The following is a 26,986-nucleotide window of genomic DNA, read 5'->3' as shown; positions in this document are numbered from 1 at the left end:
GGAAGGTGGCAGAGGCCCTGAGATAGTGGGCCTTAAGTTTTTAGGTTGCTGAGTTTGAGCAGAGGTGGGGTGAGCTGGGTCCTAGAGAAGCGTGGTCTGAGATTGTGTCTCCTTCCTGGGAGAAGCCAGGTGTTGCGAGACAGCTCAGCCTGTGGACCTGGATGGCCGCTCTCTGCTTCACTGGGATTCATAGTGGATTGAGGTGTGGGGGGTCGTGTGTGGTGTCAGGACCCAGGACCCTCATGAACTGAGGGGTGTGTGTCTTTGACCCTTCTCTGGGGGCTGGGTGCAGAACTTGATTTGTCCCTGTGTCTCCTCCTCCCCAAACTAGCAGTGCTTTGTGTTAGATGAAAGTGTGGTAAATAACAGATAAAAGAATAAAATATCTGAGGGACGGTCCCGTATATGAACAGTTTGTCCTGCTCTGTTCCCAAGAGTGAAGTAGTGATGAGTGGATTGAAATTAGGAGGACACGGCCCTTAACTTCGCCTGAGAAAGAGCTTTGTAGTAGTTAAGAGGGACCAAGAAGAGGCTCAGTGTGATTCCTGTGCCCCGGGAGCTGCGTTGGTAATCAGCATTTTCTAAAATCTGAGAATTTTCCAGCTTGAGGCTTTGGACGCTTTTCCAGACAGACTAGAGCGATTAAGACACTTCCCTGAAACATCCACATGAATTTTTCCAACAGCTGCTACTTTCTAGTTTGAAAAGTTACCCTGTTTCATGCATTGCTCGAATGTTTTCAAATCCTAACTCTTTTGGCAGAGTTCAGGGAAGAAGACAGGTGGATGTCCTGCCAAATGACAGTACGGGTTTTGAGAGTAGGGAGGGGTTGTGGACGCAGGAAGGAAGGGGGCCTTGGAGACCTGGCCCTCGGGAAAGAATGACTTGGTTCTGAGAGTGGCATCTGCCTGTTGATGGCCAGGGGTCCCGGTTTTGAGGTTATAGGTGGGAGTGAGTTAGGCTGAGGGCAGCAGACTGGTACCTCGTGTGCAGAGCTGGGTGGGCCAGCATGCTTCCCAGCCTCCAGCCACCTCAGGAAGCCCTCCCTTCAGGGCCTGGGCCGCCCCCAGCTCTATGCTCCGTGGCTGGGGAGACTGCCGAGTCAGAGGCCAGGGGACCTGTCTCTTCCCCCGGTCTGTGTCCGCTCTGTCTCCTGCCTCCTGTGAGCACTTTGCTCTTCCGATGGAAGGAGAGCAGCTCAGTCTGCACGAGTCCTTGCCACGGGCCCCAGGTCTGCTTGGTGGAGTGCTGAGTGTGGTTGGCATATGTGTACGTCTCACACAATGCAAAAGGGTCTTCATTTATATTTATGGCCCAGGCTGGCAGTGTTGGTCAAGTCCTCTTCCCTTAGCTTGTATGTGCCCTGGCGGGTGGGCGCTTAGGAATCTGTGCTTCAGCACCCTCCAGGGTTTTAGTGCCTCTCATAGAAGCTGAAGACACCCTGAATTTGCTGTATGGTTCGTGGAATGGGGGTTTGCACAGCGAGGTTTCCTGAAATTCAGGAAAGGGTTAAGAAGGCAATGGCACCCCACTCCAGTACTCTCGCCTGGAAAATCCCGTGAACGGAGGAGCCTGGTGGGCTGCATCCATGGGGTCGCTAAGAGTCGGGCACGACTGAGCGACTTCCCTTTCACTTTTCACTTTCATGCATTGGAGAGGGAAATGGCAACCCACTCCAGTGTTCTTGCCTGGAGAATCCTGGGGACGGGGGAGCCTGGTGGGCTGCCGTCTGTGGGGTTGCACAGTCAGACACAACTGAGGCGACTTAGCAGCAGTGTGCTCTAATCAGAGGTTGTGCTGACCTTTGCTTTAGGAAGTTCTCCCAGAACCTTGGGAGGGATCCAGCCTTAGGATGGCCTTAGTTAGAGACAGGCTGCCCCACAAGGTGTCATGGTTGAGATTGGAGCCTGGGTCTGGATCCCCATTTAACCCTGTAACCCTGGCCGGTCACCTTGACTTCTCTCAGCCTGTTTTCTCACCTGTCAAGTGTTCCCGTGTGCAGTGTGGGTGGCGGCGGCAGTCCCCCCGTGTGCAGTGTGGGTCGTGTCAGCAGTGCCTGTGTGAAGCATGGGTGGCGTTGGTAGTACCTCATTCTGTGGTTATGAGGATTAGATGAAATCAGGCATGTAAAGTCCTGGCACCACGCCTGGCACCAAGTAAAGAATTTAATAATTGTTAGCCACTGTTACACTTTTCTTTTCCTCCTTTAGTAACAAAATCTCTTGTCAGTGTGCTAAAGGTGATTCTCTGGATGTTCTGGGCTTGGTCAGCAGTGGGCTTTTTTTTCTGCAGCAGTTTGAATTTGTGTGCCCAGCGGTGGCTTTCCCAGTGAAGAGTCAGGCCTTCCGCTTCCCATGCCACCAAAGCTTGATGAGCACTGGAAGGAGTCCTGGACCACGGGGGCCTGCGGAGCCCCTACTTCCAGCAGTCGTGTCACTGGGGTCTTGGGGACAGATCTGCAGTGACTGGGGCCTAGGTCTGTGTGAGGCGGCTGGTGACAGAGCATGGCAGTGGGGTGGGCCGCGGAGGAGGCCAGAGGGGGTCCTGCAAGGCGCGCCCAGTAAAGGTGAGGTGACTGGACACCTCACTCTGGCCTCCCTGGCACTCCTCCTCCTCCCTCTTCACCCCTTTTGGTCTGGGAGGGCTGGTGACCTGGGCTCGAAGTGACTTCCCAGAGGATTTCTTGCTTGAGTTGGGTTATGTTGGAACTGTGCCACTGGGACGAGATGGACTTTGTGGGCTACTTGGGGGCACTTAGCACCGTGTTGCTCTGGAATGTGTGGTCTGCGCTCTCAACAACTGACAGCTTCGAAGTGCACCTTTGCCTGGAAGATAAAATGTGTGCTGGCTGGTGTGTGCCCACGTGCTCATGCGCCTGTGTGGTGGCCCTGTGTGTGCTGTGTGTGCCTGCTGGGATGTGGACTTGGTGTGGCAGAGTCCTGCCTTTTGTGGGGTCCCTGGCTTCCGCTGGGGTGAGTTTCAGGTATAGGCAGAGTCCCCCTGAGGGCACACCCCACAGGTTTCCTCGGACTTCTTATCTCAAGGCAGAGATTCACATGGCATTTGCATTGTACCCCACAGCCCATCAGTTGGTACTACAGTCTACCACCAAGGAGAACTCCGATTTGCAGCAAAGGGCAAAGCAAAGCATATTTCAAAATTCTGGTCTCACCTCCGCGCCCCTGGAGGCAGGCCCTCCTCGGAAGCCCTGGTGGGGCGGGCTTGGTCCCGCTGCCTCTCCCGGAGCCGCGTCTCCAGGCGTGCGAGTACCTAGTGCAGCTCCTTCTGTCTGCTCCCCAGATGCTGGCTTCTTGGCCGAGGGGAGCAGGACTCTTTCCAGCCAGCAAGGCACTTCCTCTCCCCACTGGCCCCTCTGTGAGGAGCAACACTGACGGCCCACGGAAGCTGGTGTTGCCCACCCTCCCTCTTGTCCGCCTCCTCTAAGACCTTAGGGAGGCTCTGCTTCTCCATCTTGGGCTGAGTTTACCCTGTAAGGGCTGGGGGGAGTAGACAGTTGGATGGCTCCCTGAAACACCCTCTCTTAGGAACCCTTCTGATCCTGGTGTTCTCTGATCATACCTCTGTTGTTGGGTACATTGTCAGGAAGATGCGGTGTACGCTCCTGTCACTTCTCGGTTTATTTCTAATCGGCTTGTGTAGTGCAGGCTTGTGTGTAGGGCTTGCCTGGTGGCTCAGATGGTAAAGAATCTGCACGCAATGCAGGAGACCTGGGTTTGATCCTTGGGTTGGGAAAGTCCCCTGGAGGAGGGCATGGCAACCTCCTCTAGTATTCTTGCCTGGAAAATCCCATGAGCAGAGGAGCCTGGTGAGCTGTAGTCCGTGGGGTTGCAGAGTCAGACACGACTGAGCGAGTGAGCACAGCGCGGTGCAGGCCGCAGTTTACTGAGGGATGTTGCCATTGTGGTGTCTTTTTTGAAACTTTGCAGCGTTTTAATCAGTCGTGCAATTTAAAAGAATAATTTTTCAAAAAAAAAAAAAAGAATAATTTTTCTTTATGGCTGCGCTGTTTGTTGATGTGTGTGAGTCTTCTCTAGTTGTGGCAAGTGGGCGCTGCTCTCTAGTTGTGATGCTTGAGCTTCTTGTGGTGGGTTCTCTTGTTGTGGAGTGTGGGCTAAGTAGATACGGCACATGGGCTTAGTTGCTCCGTGGTATACGGGGTCTTCCTAGACCAGGGATCGAACCCATGTCTCCTGCATTGGCAGGTGGATTCTTTACCCCTGAGCCACCAGGGAAGCCCTTGCCAGTATTTTTTTGGGCAGTTTATTTGGAGAGTGGAGGGAAGGACTGAGTGATAGTGAAGCATCTCAGGGACATGGGCCCGGTCTGAGAAGCAAGTTTCTAGAACCATACTTGTAGCTGGGTGTATACCAGCCCCATGGGATTTGTTCTGTACACAGGCCTCAAAATGTTAGAATGATCTGTTATTCTGCCTCGAAGAGGCATTGTGTTGAGTGAAGGAAACCAGACAATAAAGGACAAAGACTGCATGATTTCTGCTTAAATGAGATGCCTGGAGTAGTCAAATGCATAGAAACAGAAAGTAGGAGGGTGGGCGCCTGGCTAGGGGTGTGGGGGAGGGAAGAATGGGGGATCAGTGTGTCAGGGGGACAGTTTCAGTTTTGCCAGGTGAAGGGGTTCTGGAGATGGGTGGTGCTGACGGCTGTACAGCAGTATGAGTGTACGTAATGCCGCTAAACTGGACCCTGAAAATGACTAAGACCAAGAAAATGACTCAGTCAGTAAATGTTATGTATATTTTATTAATACCACATTGAGGAAGAAAAACAAAAGGGAACCTTTGTGAATTTAGAAATATCCTGCATCTTTATGAGAGCATGCATTTTTAGCCTCCAATGTTAGCTTAGAGAGAAATGAACAAAGACACTCACAGTTTGATGGTCTACCTTCTGTCAGATACTAGGGGCTTTTTGACACAAAAAGATAGGCATAGTTCTAGAAGGCTCATTGTGACATCATCTTGGGGTTCTGATTCCGTGGGTGTTCTTTGGTTCCTAGGAGGGTGGGGCCTGGAGGCGCTTCCTCCCCTCGGTAGCGTGGCACAGGCCTGGAGTCTGCAGGAGGCCTGGGGGAGCAGTGTCCTGGACACCTGAGGTCTCCTCCCAGTGCCTGAAGAGACTGCCGGTACCCCTTGTTTCCCTGTGGCCCTTTGTCAGAGAATCCCCTTAGGGTGGCACATACTCACGGGTGTGCACAGAAGGGGGGACTCCGGTTCGTAGGTCCTCGCTACTAACACCAAAGCTATTTACGCTTTTGTTCTGACATTTTCTTCAAGGTGTCCTTGCATAACGTAACACACTAACACTAAACCCTTCAAACACTTACCAAAGTCTCAGGTCTGTCTAGAGGTGGACATTTGATTCCTGTGCGTTTTAAATATGGAGGGAGGTGGTTTCTCTGACGTTTTGAATCCACCTGCAAGGTGGATTGCTTGGGCAGCTGTTAGGGAGTGAGCGTGAAGACACTGAAAGCAGCCTCATTATAAGGAGGCTTAGGATTTTGAGGAACAACAGTAATCATAGGCAAAGAAAGAACTAGTTGCTGCTGTTGGAGAGCCTGCCTGGAGCCAGGCTTTGTCGCTTGGTCCTCAGAGTGATCTTGAGTCCTGAGGGGCTAAGCGGGCCCCCAGGGGCACAATTGGATTTGGCCCCAGAGTGTTTGAATTGTCAGGAGGGTCGTGGCAGAGCAGTTGGGTGTCTGTGACTCATCGGGAGGACTGTGTCCATCATCCTCAGGATGGGCTGGTGGTGTGAAAGGGAGTGATATCCAGAATGCTTAGGAGAGGAGGGGGAGGTGGAGTTAGGTCTTCAGGAGGGCATGGGTCTGTTGGAAGGATTGTTGATGGTATTTTTTCGGAAGGGATGCAAAAGGAGAAGGGGGCGGCCGAGGGTGAGATGGTTAGATGGTATCATTGACACAATGGCCGTGAGTTTGAGCAAACTCCGGGAGATGGTGGACAGAGGAACCTGCCGTGCCGCAGTCCATGGGGTTGCAGAGAATTGGACGTTGACTGAGTGACTGAAAAACTACAACAAAATAGAATTTTGGCCATTGGAAAGAGGGAGGGGAGTAGTTCAGGGTGTTGGTGAATGGGTACTGGGGTAGCTCTCGCTTCTCAGCAGTGATAGAGAGGCGCTTCTGGACACAAGGCCATTGAGGACTGTGGGAGTCTCCAAGCACCTTTCTCCAAATGGCCGTGTGAGGGAGTCAGGGGAGCCCCTCCCCTGAGAAGCCCTGGGCCCCCAGGGGCTGTGGCGATGCTGTGGCCTTGCCTGTCTCCATGTGTCGTTTATTCCTAATGTTATTTATATTGTTATGTTTTCCCATCAAGTTGCTGGTGAAAACAGGCTTCCCAAGTGGCTCAGCGGTAAAGAATCTGCCTGCCAATCCAGGAGACATAGAGACGTGGGCTTGATCCCTGGGCTGAGAAGATCCCCTGGAGGAGGAAATGGCTGCCCAGTCCAGTATTCTCGCCAAGGGGTCACGAAGAGCTGGACTCGACCTGGCGACTGAGCACAGTGGTGGGAGCACGGTGGCTGGGCGTTGATAACTGGCAGAGCACGCCGCGTTGTCATTTCTTCTCCATTCCTTGTTGGGCCTTGGATGAGATGAGGAAGAGCCCTTTCTCCTGTGGCACATGGAGTGTTTGGGGGAGAGAACCGAGTGGGATGCTTGTCAGATGTCAAGATCAGCCGTGCCAAGTGATGGGGTTTTAACCCTTGGGGATGAAAGGGAGAGGGTTTCTGAGTAATGCATGTTTTGAGTCTGACAGATGAGTAGGGGGAAGGAAGTACTTTCGTAGGAGTGAGAATAGCATGTGCAAAGGCCGGGTCGTAGAGGAAGGCAGATATGGTGGGTAAAGGAAACCAGCCCGGTGTGGCTGGAGGCAGGAGTATGGTGTGTGTGCCCATACATGCGTGCGTGCCTACACATACATGCATGCCAGATGACGTCCTGGGGTCGCCTGCCAAGAGGCGGGGTCCTAAAGGCTGTGGTGAGGTGTTGGGAGCTTGAAGGAGCTTCAGGAAGGGACGGTGTGGGGACACAGTCCGTCTCTCGGTGAGGCCATGGTTACTGTGGCTGAGTGGGACAGGCAGGGGCCCTTCAGGGGCCTGGGGGCCATGTACTGCCTGTTAGCCCCGTGGGTGCTCTGGCTTGACACTGGAGGCCGGCCAGCTCTGGTTGCCAAGGATAGGCTTGTGCAGCTGGCCTCACTGTCGGCTCCGTGGCCCTCTTGGGGCTGCGTCTCCCTCTCCAGCTGCCTAGTCATGCTCCCCCGGCCTCTGGGGGTGCAGGGTTAGTGAGGCTCTGGGCCTGGGGGAGCAGGCACTGCTCGGTCCTGGGGGATGCGGAGCCAGAGCACACCCTCGCTGCGTCTGCGCTCCGATTTCGTCTCAGGCAGGCAGCTCTGACTGGGTCTCCTCTGTTCCGGGAATGCTGGGCGGAGCCCGCCAGCTCAGTCTTGTTGGCTTTGGGGGCCATGTTGTCTTGTCACTACTGCTCGGCTCTGCCCTGTGGCTGAGAGCAGCCCTAGACAGGCTGACCTCGGGCGGACGTGGCGGTGTCCTAGGAAACCCATTTCCTAGAGCAGGCCCAGGTAGGAGTTTGCGATCCCTGGATTAGGGAATTGACTCTGAGCCAAGTTAATCTTTCCTGAGCCAGCCAGCACATGTTGGAGCAGTGGGACCTTTGGGCTTCCTTGGGGTAATCCACTGTTGGCCTGCCTCAGTTTCTCCCTTTCTCATAGGGCTGGCTGGGGATTTCGTCTCCTTGACAAATAGCAGTGTAGTTGCTTCGATTGTTGGCAGAAGGGTCTAGGGTAACCCCTTGTTTCTGGAGGGGGTGCCCCTTGTGTCTAATAAGTGGACTTTGTGGACCTAGGAGTGGGAGAAGGTGAATGGGATTGTTGGGTTTCACGTTGGCGGTTGTTTGGGTTTAATACCATGTCCTTGGGTCTGGGTTGGAGCTAGGGTGGTTAAATATTTGGATGCAGAGAAGAATTTTAGAGACAGCACAAGTGTTTGAGTACAGACAGTGCTGAGGAGAAGGCAATGGCACCCCACTCCAGTATTCTTGCCTGGTAAATCCCATGGGTGGAGGAGCCTGGTAGGCTGCAGTCCATGGGGTCATGAAGAGTCGGACACGACTGAGCAACTTCACTTTTCACTTTCACACATTGAGAAGGAAATGGCAACCCACTCCAGTGTTCTTGCCTGGAGAATCCCAGGGACGGGGGAGCCTGGTGGGCTGCCGTTGATGGGGTCTCAGAGAGTCGGACACGACTGAAGCGACTTAGCAGCAGCAGCAGTGCTGAAGAGGAGACCAGAGGCATGCGGCTTCCGTAGGGCCAGGCCTCGGAAGGGATGGTGTGGTCCTCGGGGGAGCCCCTCAGAGAGCCCAGGCTTCCCCATCAGGTGCCCTTGGCCCCTGAGGGCTGGCCATGGGCACTGCAGCTTCAGTGTCTCTGAGGAACACTGGAGCTCCCCAGACAGTAGCCAGTGTCTGGCCGCGGCCTCCTCACCTCAATTTAAGAGGCGCGGACCTCACTTACCTGAGCTGGAAAGGATGAAATGGCAACAGTGGACTTCTGTTCCCCGAAGCGCAGTGGCTTGATTTCATGTAAATCACCAGTCACTGCCTCCTCACCAAGTGTGGTCTCCCTCAGACTGGGAAGCCGTTGTTTGGGTAGGTTGAAGATTTGGGGTGTTGAGTGTGTTTGCATGTTAAGTGGAGTACCCAGGTGCAGGGTCAAAGCCAAACCATAATGATTTATTAAGGGAGCGGAAGAGTCTCTTATGAGTTGGTAATTGTGTGCTTAAGGGTTACTCGATACTGTTTTAAATGTATGGGTTGGAAATAAAAATAGTAAAGACTCTCTAAACCTTGGCCACTGTAGGGTGGATGGCACTGCAGCCCAGATGATGTATCAGTGAAGAGCGATGACAGTTTCTTTTAGAGAGGTGCTCCCAGTTCTCTTGGTGCTAACGGGTCTCTGCTTGGTTTCTGCTCCTTCCTGAATTTTGCACTAATTGTATCAAAGGGTGGTTGCTTATCAACTCCTCAGGTTGATTCTTTCTCCCTTAGTGTTAAACCATCTCTGCTCATTCATTCCATAAACATTTATTGAGCGCCAGACATGTTGTAGGTGCTTGAAATCAGGCCCCAGGCAGATACCCCTTTCCTTGTGGCATCTTTGTTCTTCCTGGGTGAGAAAGTCCATAGACATGGTAACTATGTTGTGTGGAGTTTGAGGAGGGTTTGGGGTGCGGGAGAGAAGGGGCAGAGTGAGCAGGGTGGGCCTCTTTGAGGGAGACATTTGAGCAGTGATTTGGGGGTAAAGGGAGGAGTCAGCCCTCGGAGGGAGAGTGCTTGAGGCAGAGAGAGCAGCCAGCTCAAATGGTCTAGCGACTACAGTTGGGACCGACTGTGTACAGACATTCTGAGAAATCGTGTGAAGCTGAATATGGACTGGGCATTTGTTGACATTTAGGGCTTATTGCATGGTAGTTATGTCTTCAAAGGTCATTTTCAATTTGGGCTGCAAACTGAAGAACTGATTGTTTAAAATGATAGCGTTATCTGGGATTTTGTTGAAGACCTTAAAGGACCCCAAGGCGGAAGGGTGCATGGTGTGTTGGAGGCCAGCATGACTGGGAGGTGGGGTGAACATGCCTCTGGGATCAGGAGAGGACAGGACTTCACTCTGAGTGGGAAAGCAGGGCCTTTGGAGGGTTTTGAGCTGAGGAGTGAAAGCAGGAGGTCCAGTTTGCAGACTTCCACCCTGTTACGGGAGGATGGTATGGCCAGTGGAGGTGTGAGAGGTGGTTGAACCCCACATGTGTTTGACAGCAAAATCACTAGGATTTCCTGCGGGACTGGATGATGGGTAAACCGATTAAGAAGGTAATGCCAGATTTCAATCTGAGCATCTTGAAAGACTGAATTTGCTGTGAGCTGAAGTGGGGAATGACAATATGTGGTCCACTGGAGAAGGGAAGGGCAAACCACTTTAGTATTCTTGCCTTGAGAACCCCATGAACAATATGAAAAGGCAAAATGATAGGATACTGAAAGAGGAACTCCCCAGGTCGATAGGTGCCCAACATGCTACTGGAGATCAGTGGAGAAATAACTCCAGAAAGAATGAAGGGATGGAGCCAAAGCAAAAACAACACCCAGCTGTGGATGTGACTGGTGATAGAAGCAAGATCCGATGCTGTAAAGAGCAGTATTGCATAGGAACCTGGAATGTCAGGTCCATGAATCAAGGCAAATTGGAAGTGGTCAAACAGGAGATGGCAAGAGTGAATGTTGACATTCTAGGAATCAGCGAACTAAAATGGACTGGAATGGGTGAATTTAACTCAGATGACCATTATATCTACGACTGCAGTCAGGAATCCCTGAGAAGAAGTGGAGTAGCCATCATGGTCAACAAAAGAGTCTGAAATGCAGCACTTGGATGCAATTTCAAAAACGACAGAATGATCTCTGTTCATTTCCAAGGCAAACCATTCAATATCATGGTGATGCAAGCCTATGCCCCGACCAGTAACGCTGAAGAAGCTGAAGTTGAACGGTTCTATGAAGACCTCCAAGACCTTTTAGAACTAACACCCAAAGAAGATGTCCTTTTCATTATAGGGGACTGGAATGCAAAAGGAGGAAGTCAAGAAACACCTGGAGTAGCAGGCAAATTTGGCCTTGGAATGTGGAATGAAGCAGGGCAAAGACTGATAAGAGTTTTGCCAAGAAAATGCACTGGTCATAGCAAACACCCTCTTCCAACAACACGAGAAGATTCTACACATGGACATCACCAGATGGTCAACACCGAAATAGATTGATTATATCCTTTGCAGCCAAAACTTCCCTGGTGGCTCAGACAGTAAAGCGTCTGTCTACAATGCAGAAGACCTAGGTTCGAGCCCTGGGTTGGGAAGATCCCCTGGAGAAGGCAGTGGCACCCCACTCCAGTAGTATTGCCTGGAAAATCTGATGGACAGAGGAGCCTGGTAGGCTACAGTCTATGGGGTCGCAAAGAGTCGGACACTACTGAGCAACTTCACTTCACTTTTGCAGCCAAAGATGGAGAAGCTCTATACAGTCAGCAAAAACAAGACCAGGAGCTGACTGTGGCTCAGATCATGAACTCCTTTTTGCCAAATCCAGACTTAAATTGAAGAAAGTACGGAAAACCACTAGACCATTCAGGTAAGACCTAAATCAAATCCCTTATGATTATACAGGGGAAGTGAGAAATAGATTTAAGGGCCTAGATCTGATAGATAGAGTGCCTGATGAACTATGGATGGAGGTTCATGACATTGTACAGGAGACAGGGATCAAGAGCATCTCCATGGAAAAGAAATGCAAAAAAGCAAAATGGCTGTCTTGGGAGGCCTTAAAAATAGTTGTGAAAAGGAGAAAGAAAGATATAAGCATCTGAATGCAGAGTTCCAAAGAATAGCAAGGAGAGATAAGAAAGCCTTCCTCAGCGATCAATGCAAAGAAATAGAGGAAAAGAACAGAATGGGAACGACTACAGATCTCTTCAAGAAAATTAGAGATACCACGGGAACATTTCATGCAAAGATGGGCTTGATAAAGGACAGAAATGGTCTGGACCTAACAGAAGCAGAAGATATTAAGAAGAAATGGCGAGAATACGCAGAACTATACAAAAAAGATCTTCACGACCAAGATAATCACGATGGTGTGATGACTCACCTAGAGCCAGACATCCTGGAATGTGAAGTCAAGTGGGCCTTAGAAAGCATCACTACGAACAAAGCTAGTGGAGGTGATGGAATTCCAGTTGAGCTATTTCAAATCCTGAAAGATGATGCTGTGAAAGTGCTGCACTCAATATGCCAGCACATTTGGAAAACTCAGCAGTGGCCACAGGACTGGAAAAGGCCAGTTTTCATTCCAATCCCAAAGAAAGGCAATGCCAAAGAATGCTCAAACTACCACACAATGGCACTCATCTCACATGCTAGTAAAGTAATGCTCAAAATTCTGCAAGCCAGGCTTCAGCAATACGTGAACCGTGAACTCCCAGATATTCAAGCTGGTTTTAGAAAAGGCAGAGGGACCAGAGATCAAATTGCCAACATCCACTGGATCATGGAAAAGCAAGAGAGTTCCAGAAAACATCTATTTCTGTTTTATTGACTCTGCCAAAGCCTTTGACTGTGTGGATCACAATAAACTGTGGAAAATTCTGAAAGAGATGGGAATACCAGACCACCTGACCTGCCTCTTGAGAAACCTGTATGCAGGTCAGGAAACAACAGTTAGAACTGGACATGGAACAACAGACTGGTTCCAAATAGGAAAAGGAGTACGTCAAGGCTGTGTATTGTCACCCTGCTTATTTGACTTATATGCAGAGTACATCATGAGAAACGCTGGACTGGAAGAAACACAAGCTGGAATCAAGATTGCCCGGAGAAATATCAATAACCTCAGATATGCAGATGACACCACCCTTATGGCAGAAAGTGAAGAGGAACTAAAAGCCTCTTGATGAAAGTGAAAGAGGAGAGTGAAAAGTTGGCTTAAAGCTCAACATTCAGAAAACGAAGATCATGGCATCTGGTCCCATCACTTCATGGGAAATAGATGGGGAAACAGTGGAAACAGTGTCAGACTTTATTTTTTTTGGCTCCAAAATCACTGCAGCCATGAAATTAAAAGACGCTTACTCCTTGAAAGGAAAGTTATGACCAATCTAGATAGTATATTCAAAAGCAGAGATATTACTTTGCCAACAAAGGGCCGTCTAGTCAAGGCTATGATTTTCCAGTGGTCACGTATGGATGTGAGAGTTGGACTGTGGAGAAAGCTGAGTGCCGAAGAATTGATGCTTTTGAACTGTGGTGTTGGAGAAGACTCTTGAGAGTCCCTTGGACTGCAAGGAGATCCAACCAGTCCATTCTGAAGGAGATCAGTCCTGGGTGTTCACTGGAAGGACTGATGCTGAAACTCCAATACTTTGGTCACCTCATGCAAAGAGTTGACTCATTGGAAAAGACCCTGATGCTGGGAGGGCCTGGGGGTAGGAGGAGAAGGGGACGACCGAGGATGGGGTGGCTGGATGGCATCACCGACTCGATAGACATGAGTTTGGGTAAACTCCTGGAGTTGGTGATGGACAGGGCGGCCTGGCGTGCTGCGATTCATGGGGTCGCAAAGGGCCGGACACGACTGAGCAATTGAACTGAAAGTGGGGAAGGTTGTGGTTCAGGGTGAAAGTCTGAGGTAACCTAAAACTCCTTATATGTTACATGATGTCCCATTATGCACTGTATGCATTATTATAGCAGATTAAGGTGACTTGGCATTAACCCCTTAGGAGAATGTCTAGTGTGTCTTGTGGTTTCCAAGTTAGAGTACTTGGTGTTGCAAGTCATCTGTCCGCAGGAGCACGGCTGTGTTCTGTTCGTTTGTCTGCTCCTCTGCTTTTCCGTGCATGTCGCACTCTTGGTTACATACTTGATGGTGTGTCTCCAGATTTGTTTCTCTTTCAGTGTTTCATTATTCTAGGTCTTTTGCATTTCCATATAAATTTTGTAATCAGTCTGGTTTTTTTTTTCCCCCCAGCAAAACTTGCTGGCAAATTTTTGATTGGGGCTTTGCATCAATTTAGGGGAGAACTGACAACTTTCTGATCCATGGAAATGTCATCTCTCTGTTTGGGTTTTCTCTCACTAATCTTGGTGATATCTTACTGTAATTCAGGTTACAGGTCTTGTCCATGTTTTTAAAAATCAGGTTTACCCTTGGGTATTTTACATTTATGCTGTATTAATCATTACTATTTTTTAGAGCTTTGAGTTTGTTTTTTTTCCCCAAAGCTTTATTACCTCGTTTCGCCTGTGGTGGATCTTCGTTGCTGTGCACAGGCTTTTCTCCGGTCGTGAGCAGGGACTCCTCTCAGCTGTGATGCGCAGGCTTTTTCCTGTGCTTACTCTTGTTTCAGAGCATGGGCTCTAGGCTTGCAGGCTTCAGTAGTTGTGGTGCTCGGGCTTAGTTGCTCCTCGGCGTGTGGGATCTTCCTGGACCAGGGATTGAACTTGTGTCCCCTGAATTGGGCGAATTCTTAACCATTGGCCCTCGAGGGCAGTCCGAGCCTTGGGCTTTAAGAAACTATTTACTTATTTGGCTGTTCAGGGTCTTAGTTGTGGCATGTGAGATCTAATTCCCTGACCAGGGGTTAAACTTGGTCCCTAAGAGCAGGGAATCTTAGCCACTGGACCACCACAGAAGTTCTGAATTTTGATTGTTTGTTGCCATTGTGTGGAAATACCTCTGACTTTTGTATATTTGCCATGATCCTGAAGAGAGCAGGTGCTTGGAAAGCGCAGGACTACTCCTTCTGAGGCGCAGGACTACTCCTTCTGAGGTTTCCCTCTCTGAGGCAGAGAAAGGTGTTGGCTCCAGGGAATTAATGGCATCTGCTGCCTTTCCCAGCTGAGTAGGGTCTAAAAAAGTGACAGGAAGGGCCCCTCTCCCTAGGAGCTAGCCCTAGTGGTGGCTGCAGCCAGCGCTGGGCCTCACTGAGGAGGGCTCTGTGTGCTCCTTGGTGCCCAAAGATCTTTCCACAGATAGCTTTCCATATGATATTTGCTTATTTTGCAAGTTCTCCTGTGGGAGTGTTTCTCGACATCCATGATTCATCCATCTGTGAATTGCTGGGAACCCAGTTTAAATATAAAGATTTCATACCAGAGCAAGCTCCTGGTAGTCCTGTGGGTGCAAAGAATGACAGCAGAGGTGATATTGACAATATTTGGCAAGCTACAACTGACAACTGCCTGGGAGGCTGAGATTTGGCTGGTTCACTGGCTTGAGTATGCCCATTGCACTGGACATCTAACCTCACAAAGGAGGGAAAGTCACGCTGTCTCTGTGACCCTGGGAGAGTTCCTGAACGTTCTTGAGCCTTAGTTTTCCTGTCTGTAAAACAAGGCAGCCCCTTTTTGCCTGGGCCATGTAAGCCTTTTGGAGCTGATCCCTGGGTGAAACTTCCAGTTGCCCTGTGGCAGTGAGGCCACTTCCATGTCGGAGATGAAGTTTATCCATCCTTGGGCACCTCATGTCCCCAGCTTCATGAGGGCAAACTTTACCCTGACTGTAATAGTGGGTGGTTTTCTTGGGGTCTGTGTTTGGGTGTGGGGACTGGAGAGGGGAGGGGTCACCTCGGAAGAGGGAGATGTGGTGACCTTGGACAAGTTCCTGGACATCAGACATGTCAGATCCCTTACCTGTCAAATGGGAATGATTTTGTAACTTAACCCTGAGACTGTCCTGGGGATTCAGAGAGGTTACTGAATTTTAACGTAAAACCTGGAACTCACTGCTAAACACGTATTAAACGCTAGTGTGGCTGTTTTTGCTGTAATGTCATTCCTGTTATGATCACAGCCTTGAACCGTTTTCTGTGCGCTCAGTATGTTGGCTTGTGGTCGTCTTTGTCTGTATTGTTTAAGATGGGATCTTCCGTGTCTGAGGTCTTCGTGTTTACTGGTTAGTGCACCATATTGGGTCATACGGTCAGAGACTGATAGAAATTGACTTCCTCAGCTTGCCCTCCTGTGGAGGGGTGCATCACAGAGCTCTGGCTGAAATCTAGAATTACGCTGTGTAATTCCAGGGATTGGAGACATTTAAAATTGTCAGTATGTACCAGTAACTTTTTTGGGAAACTCAGTGTTTCTTCTCTGTTCTTTGTTTTAGGTTGGCCAGCACGTTGACAGAAGTTGCCTTTTGACATAGCTCCCACCATGGCCGGCTGGTAGGACCACCGTCCCATGCCCAGAAGCCAGGTGAGTGCGAGGTATCTAGTATCTGCGGAATGGAGGCACTGACTTACTTACCCAGTAGGCCTCATTCAGGTCCTTGGACATTGAAACAGCACTGCTTCGGAAGCTGATGGCCACCTCCTAGCGAGGGAAGAAGGCCAGCACCTCTAGTTTTGCACACTGGGTGATCTCCTCAGGGCTGCCCAGGCCCTGCCTTCTCCAGATGGCCTTTCGCTCTCTTATGTCTCACAGGTCACTTGTTTGAAAAACCCAGGTCCCAGGAGAATGAGCTGTCCTCTGTGAGGATCAGGGGCAGAGGATAATCCTGGCCAGGTGGCCTTTGCCCTCTGGCCATTCCTGTGGTTTCCCAATGCGACAGAAACGATTAGAGTTTGTCCTTAACCATCCGTGCTTGGAGCGCATTGACCTTACCGCACTCTGTGCCTGTGGGGAAGCTGAGCCATCCCCCCACTGCTTTGGGGTCTCAGGTGGAGACTGTCCAGGGCTTTTAGGACCCAACAGGACCGAGCCCAGAACCAGGTGGTATTTTGTCTGTTACTATCAGGGCCTGGCTAGTGATGTTTTGGGCCGGGCCTACCTAACTGGAGAAGGTAGGACTGAGAGACGTCTTAGAAGATGACACCTTGGAGACCTCCTCCTGGGTCTTGTAGGCCAGCCGGCCAGTGACTTCCAAGGGGTGTATGCCCTTGAAACAGTGGGACAACTGCATGGGGCGAGAGCTGGCTACAGGGACTCCCCTGCTGGGCTGAGCAAGGTATGTGACAAGGGTTGGCTGTCAGTTTGTGAGGTTTCAGCTCTTACTACATAGAGCAACAAAGTATGGGAATGGTCAGGTAATCCTGGGGTCAAGAAAAGATTTCCAGAATGTTTCCCCAGCAAAATAAATTTTACTGGTGTTTAAAATTTTTTAATTGAGATAATTTGTATACCATATAATTCACCCATTTATAGTATACAATTCTAGGCTGATTTTTTTGTGTGTTCAAGAGTTGTGCAGATGTCACCTCTGTGTAGTTATGGAACACTTTCATCACCCCCCAAAAAGCCCCATACCTATTAGCAGTCCATCGCCAATCCCTCTTCCTCAGCCCCCAGCAGCCACTCCTCTACTTTATATCTCTGAGTTTGCCTGTTCTGGACATTTCTTATCAGTGGAATCATTCAGTGTGACCTGCATCATTTTACACCCCCACCCGACCCCTGGCCCTACCCAGGGACCCTAGAGCTCTGGTGAAAATGTCTCAGGGTCTGTGCCGGTTTGTTAGAGCTAGTTGAGGATCATTGGTGTTAATGGTGCTCGTTGCCTGGTGCTGGTGGCAGCATGCAGTAGGCCAGCCACCTAGAAAGTGGGTTTGGCCCGTGGTTGTCAGCAGGCTTTCTTTGAACGTTAGCATTTAAAATTCATGGTAGTTTATGTCTAGAAAAGGTCTCATTGCAGCCCAGGGTGGGGAGAGCGACCATCACTTGTCTAGTAGCCCAGGGCATTGTCTGAAGGCAGAGGGCTGGCTCAGGATTCTTTGAGGCGCTGGATGACCTCGTATCTGTCTGGCCCTTTGTTTTATTTTGTTTTAAATTTTGACCACAGTTCGGCGTGTAGGATCTTGGTTCGCTGACCAGGGGTGGAACCTGCACGCTCTGCAGTGCGAGTACACAGTCTTAAACACTGGGCTGCCAGGAAAATCCCTGCCTGGCCCCTTGTTTCTGGGAAGTACATGGTCCGAGCAGTAAGTTTTGGTGAGAGAATGAATGAAAGAAAACTCCTCCTTTCCTATCACAAGGCCAGCAAGGAAGAGATAGCCATGGCATTAGAAAGCAGTCAGTTTGGGGGTCCGGGAGGGAAGTTCTGGAAGCCACCTCAGGTGTTCCCTGAGGTCCTGCCTCTCTGTACCTGCTGTGTGAAGGGCTTGATGGGAAAATATGGTCTGCAGATGGCGGTGGCCGGTGATGGTCAATGTCAAACAGGCAAAAGCACCCTTGAGCAATTATTTTTTAAAAATGTGTAAGTACGTCAGCTTGTGTACTTTTGGTCGTGGGTGTAAGTCAGCCGAGCAGATTGATTGATTGATTGTTCCACTTTCCATTGAACCGTGGCCTGTGGTCAGCTGGGGTCTCCTCATTCCTGCTGCCCAGAACTCAGTGGGCATGGAGAAAGAGCAAGGCGGGAGAGGGGCCGCGTCCTGGAGAGCCTTCCGACACGCACACAGCTGGCACACGATGCCCCGCGTTGTATGTGGTTGTCAGTGTGCATACTGAGGGTCAGTCTGCTTGCCTGGGCTGACGGAATTGACGTCTACCCTTGAATTTTGCCCGTCAGGTGTCTTGTTCGTTCAGCAGCTGTAGACGCTGCTCGCGTGCTCAGAGACTGGCCTTGTGCTTGGTGTTAAGGACCAAAACGGGTATGACTTGTATAAAAACAAACAGGGAAAAGCAAATGCAGATGACCCTTAAGCAAGGCAGGAAAGAGACTCAAGTCTTTCCCAGTACTAAGAATAGTGCTCACTGGAGCTTCCCTAAGACATTTCTGACCCTTAGTCTCGAAAGGTGGACCCTGTTCTCTTGGTGGGAACCGTGCACCCCCGTATGTTGCTTTGGGAGGTTCGCAACACCTCAGAGAGGGATTTGCTTACCCTTTGCTCCAGTGAGTTCACTTCTCAAAAAGGATCTTGAAGATGCTGTCAAAAGTACGGATTGTGTCTGGGCTGTTCTCTACAACATTCTGAAGTAGCAAACTGGAACTAACCTAGCTGTTGTCAGTTGGGGCCCAGACTGATGGGGCTTGATCTGCCAGTGGGGTGGAGCTGAGCCCCTGAGTGAAAGAAAGGGTGGCTTCGTGTCATGGTGATGGGATTTCTAGGGTGAATTAAGCAGAAACAATAACAAACTGAAGGGTAGATGCGTTGTGCTCACTTTCATCCCCCATGATAAAAGGTTAGGGGTGGGATGGAGACGTAATGTGTATTTGTTCTTGTTTGGGGTTTTAGAATGGATGCACAATCCGTAACTGAACTGCATGGTCACCTCCAGAGGCGTGATGAAAAGAGGATAGGATTATTGGGAGACTCCTCCAGGTTTCCTTTCTGTGTCGCACCAGATGCATGTTTTATATAATTAGAAAATAAAGTTATGTCATGTTGGGGGAGTAGAAGCCTAAAAGCCATGCGCAAAAGCAAGCTGAAAGGAGTGAGTCTGGGTACATGTCAGTTATTGCTCAGGTGGGTGATTTAACCTCTCAGAGGATTTACTTTACATGGCTTTAAAGCATGGTAGTTTGGGGGACTTCCTGGTGGCCCGGTGTTAACAATCCGCCTGCGAAGGCAGGGGACACATGCCGCAGGGTGCGCCACAGCCACTGACGCCTGTGTGCCTGGAGTCCGTGCTCTGCGCTGGGGAAGGGCTTCGCGCAGCAACAAGACCCTGTGCAGCTGTAAATAAACACAGTTGGAAAAATGGTAGTTTTTGATCATAAGATATGAGATAATGCCATAAAGGTAAGAATTGGGGAAAAGAAATCTTCAACTGCTTTTAGGAATCATATTTTTGGTCAGGTCAACAGTGCCAATAGTCTTATTATATATTGTAGGAGAAAACAAGTAACCGATGTCTTTAAGAACCAAAATTGGGAATTCCCTGGCTGTCCAGTGGCTAGGACTCCGTGCCTCCGTTGCAGGGGGCCCAGGTTTGATCCCTGGTCAGGAAACTAGAATCACACTAGCCCTGTGGTGTGGTCAAAAAAAATTTCTTGTTGTTGTTTTTTTAGGAACGAAAGACATGTAAGTGAAAGATCAAAGCACTTAAGTGAAAATGTTTTAACTCTAAATCTGCAGTGGGAATGTCCCCATTGTGAAAGATCCTGCCAGGGTTGTATCAGAAGGACCCACAGGACCCCCCTCCCCCGCCCCCCCCACCCCCACCCCTGGCCAAGGGTGGGGCAAGGGAATGTGGATGAAAATTAGTTCCCTGGGTTGGAGCATCAAATGTGTTTAAAAAAAGAATCCAGGGTTTGTATTGATGATTAGAGGAAAGGGAGAAACTCATGAGTGCCCTTCAGAAAGTGTTAGGGAATCAACTCTTTTTGAAAAATTGGCAGAGTGAAGAAGCAAGCACTTACCTCTACAGCTGAGTTTGCAAGGAGCCAAATAGCGGGTGAGGGCTAGTTTCCCTCGAAGACAGGCTCGAGCTGCCGGAGTTTCCCAGTTGCTCTGCTTATGCTATCTGATGTGGTACCTGGAGTATTGTGATTGAGAAAGTCAAATTTTAGTTTTATTAGATACAAGTCTTTTTAAATAGCCACATGTGGCTAACAGACAGTGTAGCTATTGACACTCTGCTAATGAGTATAGAACACAAAATTATAAGTTCATACGTTTGCAGACACCTAATAAAATGGTGGGTCTAGACAGTGGTCCTCAGTAGCTGCCAGCCCTCCACCCCCACCCCCAAGGAAGGGTGCATGTGCTTTCAGAGGGATATATGCTTGATTTGGCCTCAAAACCTAGTTTATAGGAAACGGGGGTTGTGTTTCTGGTGTGTATCCCAGGTGACTCAGATGGTGAAGAATCTGCCTGCAGTGCAAGAGAACTGGGTTCGATCCCTGGGTTGGGAAGATCCTCTGGAGAAGGGAATGGCTCCCCACTACAGTTTTCTTGTCTGAAGAATTCCATGGACAGAGAAGTCAAGCGGGCTACAGTCCATGGGGCCACAAAAAGTCAGATACGACTGAGCGACTGACAACTTTTCACACTTTCCATTATACCACAAGGAGGCCACTTGCAAAGCCCAGTCAACGGGAAATGGGACAAATGACCGGTTTTCTTCAACATGTGATTGAAAAGAATGCAATGGGGTAACCTGTGTATTTTAGACAAGTGTGACTTTGACAAAGATTGAGGAATAATTGTTTAATTGTTGATGGTATGATCATGGAATTGTGATTTTGTGTCCTGTAGTGATAAATACTGAACTGTTCATTCATAAATACATGTTGAATGGTATTTGCTTCTTAAAGAGCCTAGCAGACGTGAGGTGGGTGAAAAACTGTGGTTGGTTGTCTGATGACCGTGGGATTTGGGTGGTGGGCATGTGCAATTTATGCTGCTTCTTTGGGTATGTTTGCAATTTTCCATAAAATAATTTATTTTCCATAAAATAAATTTGGAAGATGAGTGTAACCCAGGCCTTCCTTCAGGGAGCTTTATGATGCATGTGACCCACCCAGAGCAGGAAAAGTCCCTCTTATAAAAGTGAGGATGGTGGCCGCTTGTGTTTAAGTTCGAGCAGAAAACCTTCAGCAGAGGTTCTGGCATTGCGGTGGGGAGCTGTGACAGCGGCCAGTCAAGCGGTACAACTTCCTTAAAGCATTCTTACTTTCTGTAATAGCACTTACAGTGCCTTCGTGGAGCTATGGTGGTGGTAAAGTGGGTGTGTTCCCATTTCACAGGTGGGGAAGGTGAGGGGTGTGGAGGTGAGCCAGGCATTCTGGTTTCGGCTTGGTGGAGTGTGGCGCTGGGAGCCTGTCTGTCCTGTGTGCACTCCCCCCGCCGCCCCCAGAACCCAGAGCGCGTCGATCACCGCGTGTGCTGCTTCGCTTCAGTACCCTGATGCTGCTGTGCCCCATATGTTGTTTTCTGACTCAAATTAATATATTATTCATTAGAAATCAATCTCACCTCTCCATTGGTGGTGTCTGTCCAGAGCAGCCGTAGCCAATTAGTCTGGATGAAGTAGGTAGCTAGCTGGTCTTCAACATGACTCTGTCTTATAAAAAAAGAAGTGCTTTATAAATTTGAGCCTTAAGTGTGATCCAGGGTGTTTGACAGCGCCCTTGTGGGAGGGACCTTCGCCCTGTGTCTCAGCCTGCTGTGTTCACTGCCCACCCCATACACCGGTGTGTGTCCCCAAGGGCTTCCTCTGACTGCTGCTATGGATGGGAGGCCTTTTGTTGGAACTCCCAAGGGTGTTGCTGGGGCCCAGTCAGTCCCTGGTCGTGGGAGAAACTAAGCAAGTGTTAGCGTGAATGAGTGAGTGACCTGTCTGTGAGACTGAGGCATCTGACCCAAGCCCAGTGTGGGGCCAGGGACAGGCCTGACTTGAGTCCTGCTCCACACTGGTGGCCTGGCTTCTCACACAGTTGGTTCCCTTTTGGTAAATTGTCCCATTTGTGTCCCATGTGGTCACACTCTGTATCACGGGCTTGCTACGGCCACCTTGGCTGCCGTGAGAAGCTGATGAGGGACTACACCCCAGTGGCTCTTGGGTTGTTGGCGATCTTGTTATACAAGAGAGTCTTTCCTTGAGGACCCTTTTCAAGTCCTGTTGGGATCAGAGTAAGCCTGCTTTTCCCTTTTAGTAGTTAAGCAGCTCTAGAGGGGCTGTGGCTCTTGAGGTTGAGATTATCTTGTTTTTGTTTTCCTGCCTTAAAATAATAAGGTTATGTTCACACAACATGAAATTCACCGTTTTAACCCTTTACATTGGCATTTAATGTAGTCATAATATTGTGCAGCTGTCGCCTCTAATTCTAGAACGTTTTCAGCACCCCAGAGAGAAACCTGTGTGTATTAGCCTATACTCCCCCACCTCTGTGCCCCCATTCCCCAGCACCCATTAATCTACTTCCTATCTCTAGATTTGCATGGTTCTGGGCATCTCAGAAAAATACAGTCATGTACTGTATGGCCTTTTGTGTCTGCTAAACATGCTAAGCACTTACTGTGTTTTCACAGTTCATCTGCATTGTGACAGGGATCAGAAATTTGTTCCTTCTTCTGTCTGAATAATATTCCATTGTATGGATATACCACATTTTGTTTATTCACCCAATGGTGAACATTTGGGTTGTTCTTGTTGGTTGTTGTGAATAGTTCTGCATTTTAACACTTGTATACAATTTTTTTTTTTTTTTTAATGAACACATCTCTTGGATATATCTAGGAGTAGAATTGTTGGGTCATAAGGCAATGGCACCCCCCTCCAGTACTCTTGCCTGGAAAATCCCATGGGTGGAGGAGCCTGGTAGGGTGCAGTCCATGGGGTTGCTAGAGTCGGACACGACTGGGCAACTTCACTTTCACTTTTCACTTTCATGCCTTGGAGAAGGAAATGGCAACCCACTCCAGTGTTCTTGCCTGGAGAGTCCCAGGGACAGGGGTGCCTGGTGGGCTGCCGTCTATGGGGTCACACAGAGTTGGACACGACTGAAGTGACTTAGCAGCAGCAGCAGCAAGGCTAATTCTGTATTTATCTGTATTTAACTTTGCAAGGAGCTGCCAGACTTTTTCACATCGCAGCAACATTTTACATTCCCACCAATTTAGGGTGGTTCCAGTTTCTTTATGTCCTCAACAAAACTTATTTTCCTTTTTTTCTATAAATAGTCATCCTAAGGGGTGAGAGCTGGTTTTGATTTGCGTCTCCCTAATGATTGGTGATGCTGAACATCTTTTCATGTGCTTATTGGCCATTTGTATGTCATCTTTGGAGCAATGTCTTTTCAAATCTTGTGCCTGTTTTTTTGAATTGGGTTTGTTGCTCAGTTCTAATCATTTTTTTATATATTCTGGACATGAGACCATTATTAGAGATATGATTTCAAATATTTTTTCCTGACTCTGTTGATTTTTTTCACAATCTTTTACACAGAAGAATTTGATGAAGTCTAATTTATTTTTTTCCTTTGTTGATATTGAGCTTTTGGTGTCGTATCTAAGACTTTCTTGCCAGATTGAGGATCCTGATTTTACTCTCACATACTCTTCTTCTAAGAGTTTGTAGGGTTAGCTTTTGATACTTCGGTCTTGGCCAATTTTGAGTTGGTTTTTCATGTATGGTATGAAGTAGGCATTTTGCTTTATTAGTTCTATTCTTTGGGGCTGCGCTGGTCGTCGTTGCTGTGCTTGGGCTTTCCCAAGCTGCGGCCCGTGGAGGCTGCTCTTCATCGCAGTGTGCGGGCTTCTCATCGCGGTGACTTCTCTTGCTGCCAAGCGCGGGCTCTAAACTGTGTGGGCTTCAGTAGTTGGGACTCCCGTGGTCTAGAACGAGGACTCAGTAGTCGCAGCTCACTGGCCTAGTGCTCTTGAGCCCTGTGGGGTCTTCCTGGACCAGGGATCAGACCTGTATTCCCTGCACTGACAGGCGGGTTTTTAACCGCAGGGCTAGCAGGGAAGTGCCCGTTTTGTTTGGTTTTGATCATTTTATTTTCTCTTGACATGAAGAGCTTTTGACGTATTTAACAAGGGAGGGGAGTGCCATAGTTGAGAGTACTGAAGGTACTTTTTCTCGTCTGTTTAACAAGTATGTATTGAACACCTATTCTGTCCTGGGCCCTAGGCTAGTATCACTGAACAAAGATTTAGTCTGTGTTCTTGTGGGGGTTGAGAGGAGGGGGACACACAGATGGAAAGATGAGTAATTAGCATGTCTAGTGGTGATGAGGTGGGAAAGAGGGTAGATACCCACCGAGTCGCGTTTGTGGGGGGAATAATTCATGTCACTTTGCCGTTTCTGCTGAAGGAGAGAATGCTGTATAGAAATTCCGGGAAAGACCTAGCAGGAAGGACAAAGGCCCTGAGGTGGGAGTAAACTTGGCTTTCAGAGGAGCAGCTGGGATGTCTGAGTGGCTGGAGCTGAGAGAACGGGGTCGAGGGGTAGGGGGTGCGTGAGAGGGGTGGCGGTAGCCAGGTCAGAGGCACTCTCAGGGCCTTGGCTGGGGCGAGATCTTGCTTGTACCTTGAGTAGCATGTTGTACAAAATGACCACTCATGTGATATCCTTCAGGTCAGCCTGGCTATTTCGTGGAGGTTGTGGTGGGTGTCTATACCCAGAACAACCCTCCGCCCAATCTTTGTACAGGATGGGGGAGAGAAGATTTCTGTTCCAGCTCTCACAGCTGTGCAGGAAGTGCTGGAGGAGCTGTTCATCAGGAGGAACTGTTTGTTAGGCCCCTGGGCTTCATCGAGACCAGAAACTTACTTAGTCCCAGACGTAGGTTTCCCTGCTGGCTCTGATCCTTGTGAGGCTGCCGGCCCTGCTGCTGCAGGATGTGTGCGGGGAGGAGCTGACACAGGAGCCCGGGCAGGGCCTCCAGGCCGTGCCACCACACTGCTGGCTGCGCGTTTGGTTCTCCCTCTTTCCACTCCCATCTCCTCCTGAGAATGCAGAAGGCTTTTCTGGCCCTTCCTGGACATTTCTGTGTAAAACCTCCTGCCTTTTCCAGCTCGGTGGAGCTGGTGGTCAGGGCTGCTTTCTCAGCCAGGTCCTGAGGGAGGCGGCCCTGGAAGGGTTAAGGCCTCCCATTTGGTGATGTGACGCCCGCTGGGCACATTGCAGATGGCAGGGAATTGGCAGGCATAACCCTTTGTGGGCTGAGGAGGCTCAGTGGCAAATCTCTCAGTGACGTCCTGCGCCAGAGGGCCCCTGGCCACCGCTTCCCTGTGGGTATCTAGTGTCATTCACGCCCCTCACAGGCCGCCTTTTCTTCTGGTAACATTTGTTTCTCTCTCTGGGGTTGCACTTGGGCTTCAGGCGCAGGCCCCAGCCTTCAGAGGCTCAGATACCCCTGTGGGGCCACTTCCAGGTGGGCAGTGTTGGGTAGTTACTGAGCACTTCTGAGAACAGAAAATCCAAGCTTCCTTCTCCAGAGTGAGCCCCGGGGTGCTATCAAGTTTTAAAAACATTTGCTGCGAGTCCCTCCCCCTCTTAAAGCGTGGTCAGTTTAGGTGGACCTTGTCCTGCTGGATGCTTGAACATGGAGGTGTGGACAGGCTCTCATCTCCTGTCACTGGGAAGGGATACTCAGGCCAAGGCATGAGGCTGAGGTGCGGACTGATCTCAGTGGTATCTGCATGGCCTGGCTGGTCAGTGGTGGTCCCTGTTTTCAGAAGTTTCAAGAGATGGTCTATGTCTGGGAAAGATAAAAACATACTCCCCACCTACCCCAGCTTCCCCGACGGGACCTGTGCTTTCTCTGGCTGCCCCGCCCCGTGACTCCAGGGAGGGAGGAAGGTGTTGTGGTCTGGGGACTCAGCTGTCCCCGGCCTGGCCCTGCGTGTGCCCAGGGTGAGTCTGAGTGGCTGGGCGGGCCACCAGAGGGCTGGCTGTTACTGTGGCGTCGCCCCACTGAAGGCAGTGACCATCGATTTTTCTGGAGATGACTGGTCCCCAAACCTGCTCTGTTCCCTCAAGTGGTTCTAGGGTGAGGTGCTGCCACCACCTTTCTCCAGGTCTGCATGGCATTGGCCTTTAGGAATCTGAAGACCGTTGAGGTTTTATTTTTAAAATGTTGGTGGTTGCTACCTGAGTATATTAAAATTTCTGCTTTCCGGATTAATTTTATTAAATATATTCCCAAAAAGCATTATTCCAGAAGCTATATTTACATGTCCTCCTCCTTAAAAAGGCTTCCCTGGTAGCTCAACTGGCGAAGAATCTGCCTGCAATGCAGGAGACTCCGGTTCGATTCTTGGGTCGGGAAGATCTCCTGAAGAAGGGATAGGCTACCCACTCCAGTGTTCTTGGGCTTCCCTGGTGGCTTAGACAGTAAAGAATCCACTTGTAGTGAGAGAGACCTGGGTTCCATCCCTGGGTTGGGAAGATCCCCTGGAGGAGGGCATGACAGCCCCAAAATAATCAGACTGTAAATGCGTGTTTTATTTGTGAATGTAAGAGCCCAGGGTGTTTTATATATGGTTTTTGTTTTTTTCTTTCCAGTGTTAACAGTCTACATACTTACATATCCAAGTGGTTCTTGAACCAAGGACTAAAGGTGACCTGATAGGATGGCGGCCTTGGTCTGACTTTACCTTGCATGATTCCTGAGTGGTGATGGCCTTATATTTGATGTGTCATTATTATTTCAGATGGATGTGGTGTCTGGGCATGCTTGGCATGAAAGAAGTACCCTGTTAGGAGGAGACTAAGATGCTCCTGAACTTAACCTTCACCTTTCACTCCTGAGTCTGAGTTGAACCCCGCATCCTTAAATGTTGTCTCTTCCCTGAAGGGTTAGGTAGCGCACGCCTTTGGGGACTGGGGTCAGAGAGTCCCCTGTGGAGAGCATCGGTGCTCAGATTGATTAGTTTGATGGAGTGACTTGATTTAAATTGTGTGCACACTTACGCCTT

At 49.6% G+C, this 26,986-nt stretch overlaps 1 protein-coding gene across 14 annotated transcripts in view; it reads left to right on the top strand.

The window, feature by feature from the left end:
• Positions 1-26,986, top strand: part of GATAD2A (GATA zinc finger domain containing 2A) — a 97,777-nt gene that overhangs the window by 23,585 nt on the left and 47,206 nt on the right. For all 14 annotated transcript variants that reach the window (XM_042249571.2, XM_027969347.3, XM_042249569.2 and 11 more), the window contains one exon: positions 15,784-15,872. Coding sequence is in view for 7 of the 14 variants with exons in the window: in XM_042249569.2 (XP_042105503.1) it covers positions 15,858-15,872 (15 nt within the window). In the remaining 7 variants the exon portion in view is untranslated. The remainder of the gene's footprint in view (positions 1-15,783; positions 15,873-26,986) is intronic.

This window comes from Ovis aries, chromosome 5, assembly GCF_016772045.2.
Source record: "Ovis aries strain OAR_USU_Benz2616 breed Rambouillet chromosome 5, ARS-UI_Ramb_v3.0, whole genome shotgun sequence".
Taxonomy (NCBI): domain Eukaryota; kingdom Metazoa; phylum Chordata; class Mammalia; order Artiodactyla; family Bovidae; genus Ovis; species Ovis aries.
Note: the sequence above shows the minus strand (reverse complement) of the source record. Positions and strands in the feature narration are given on the sequence as shown.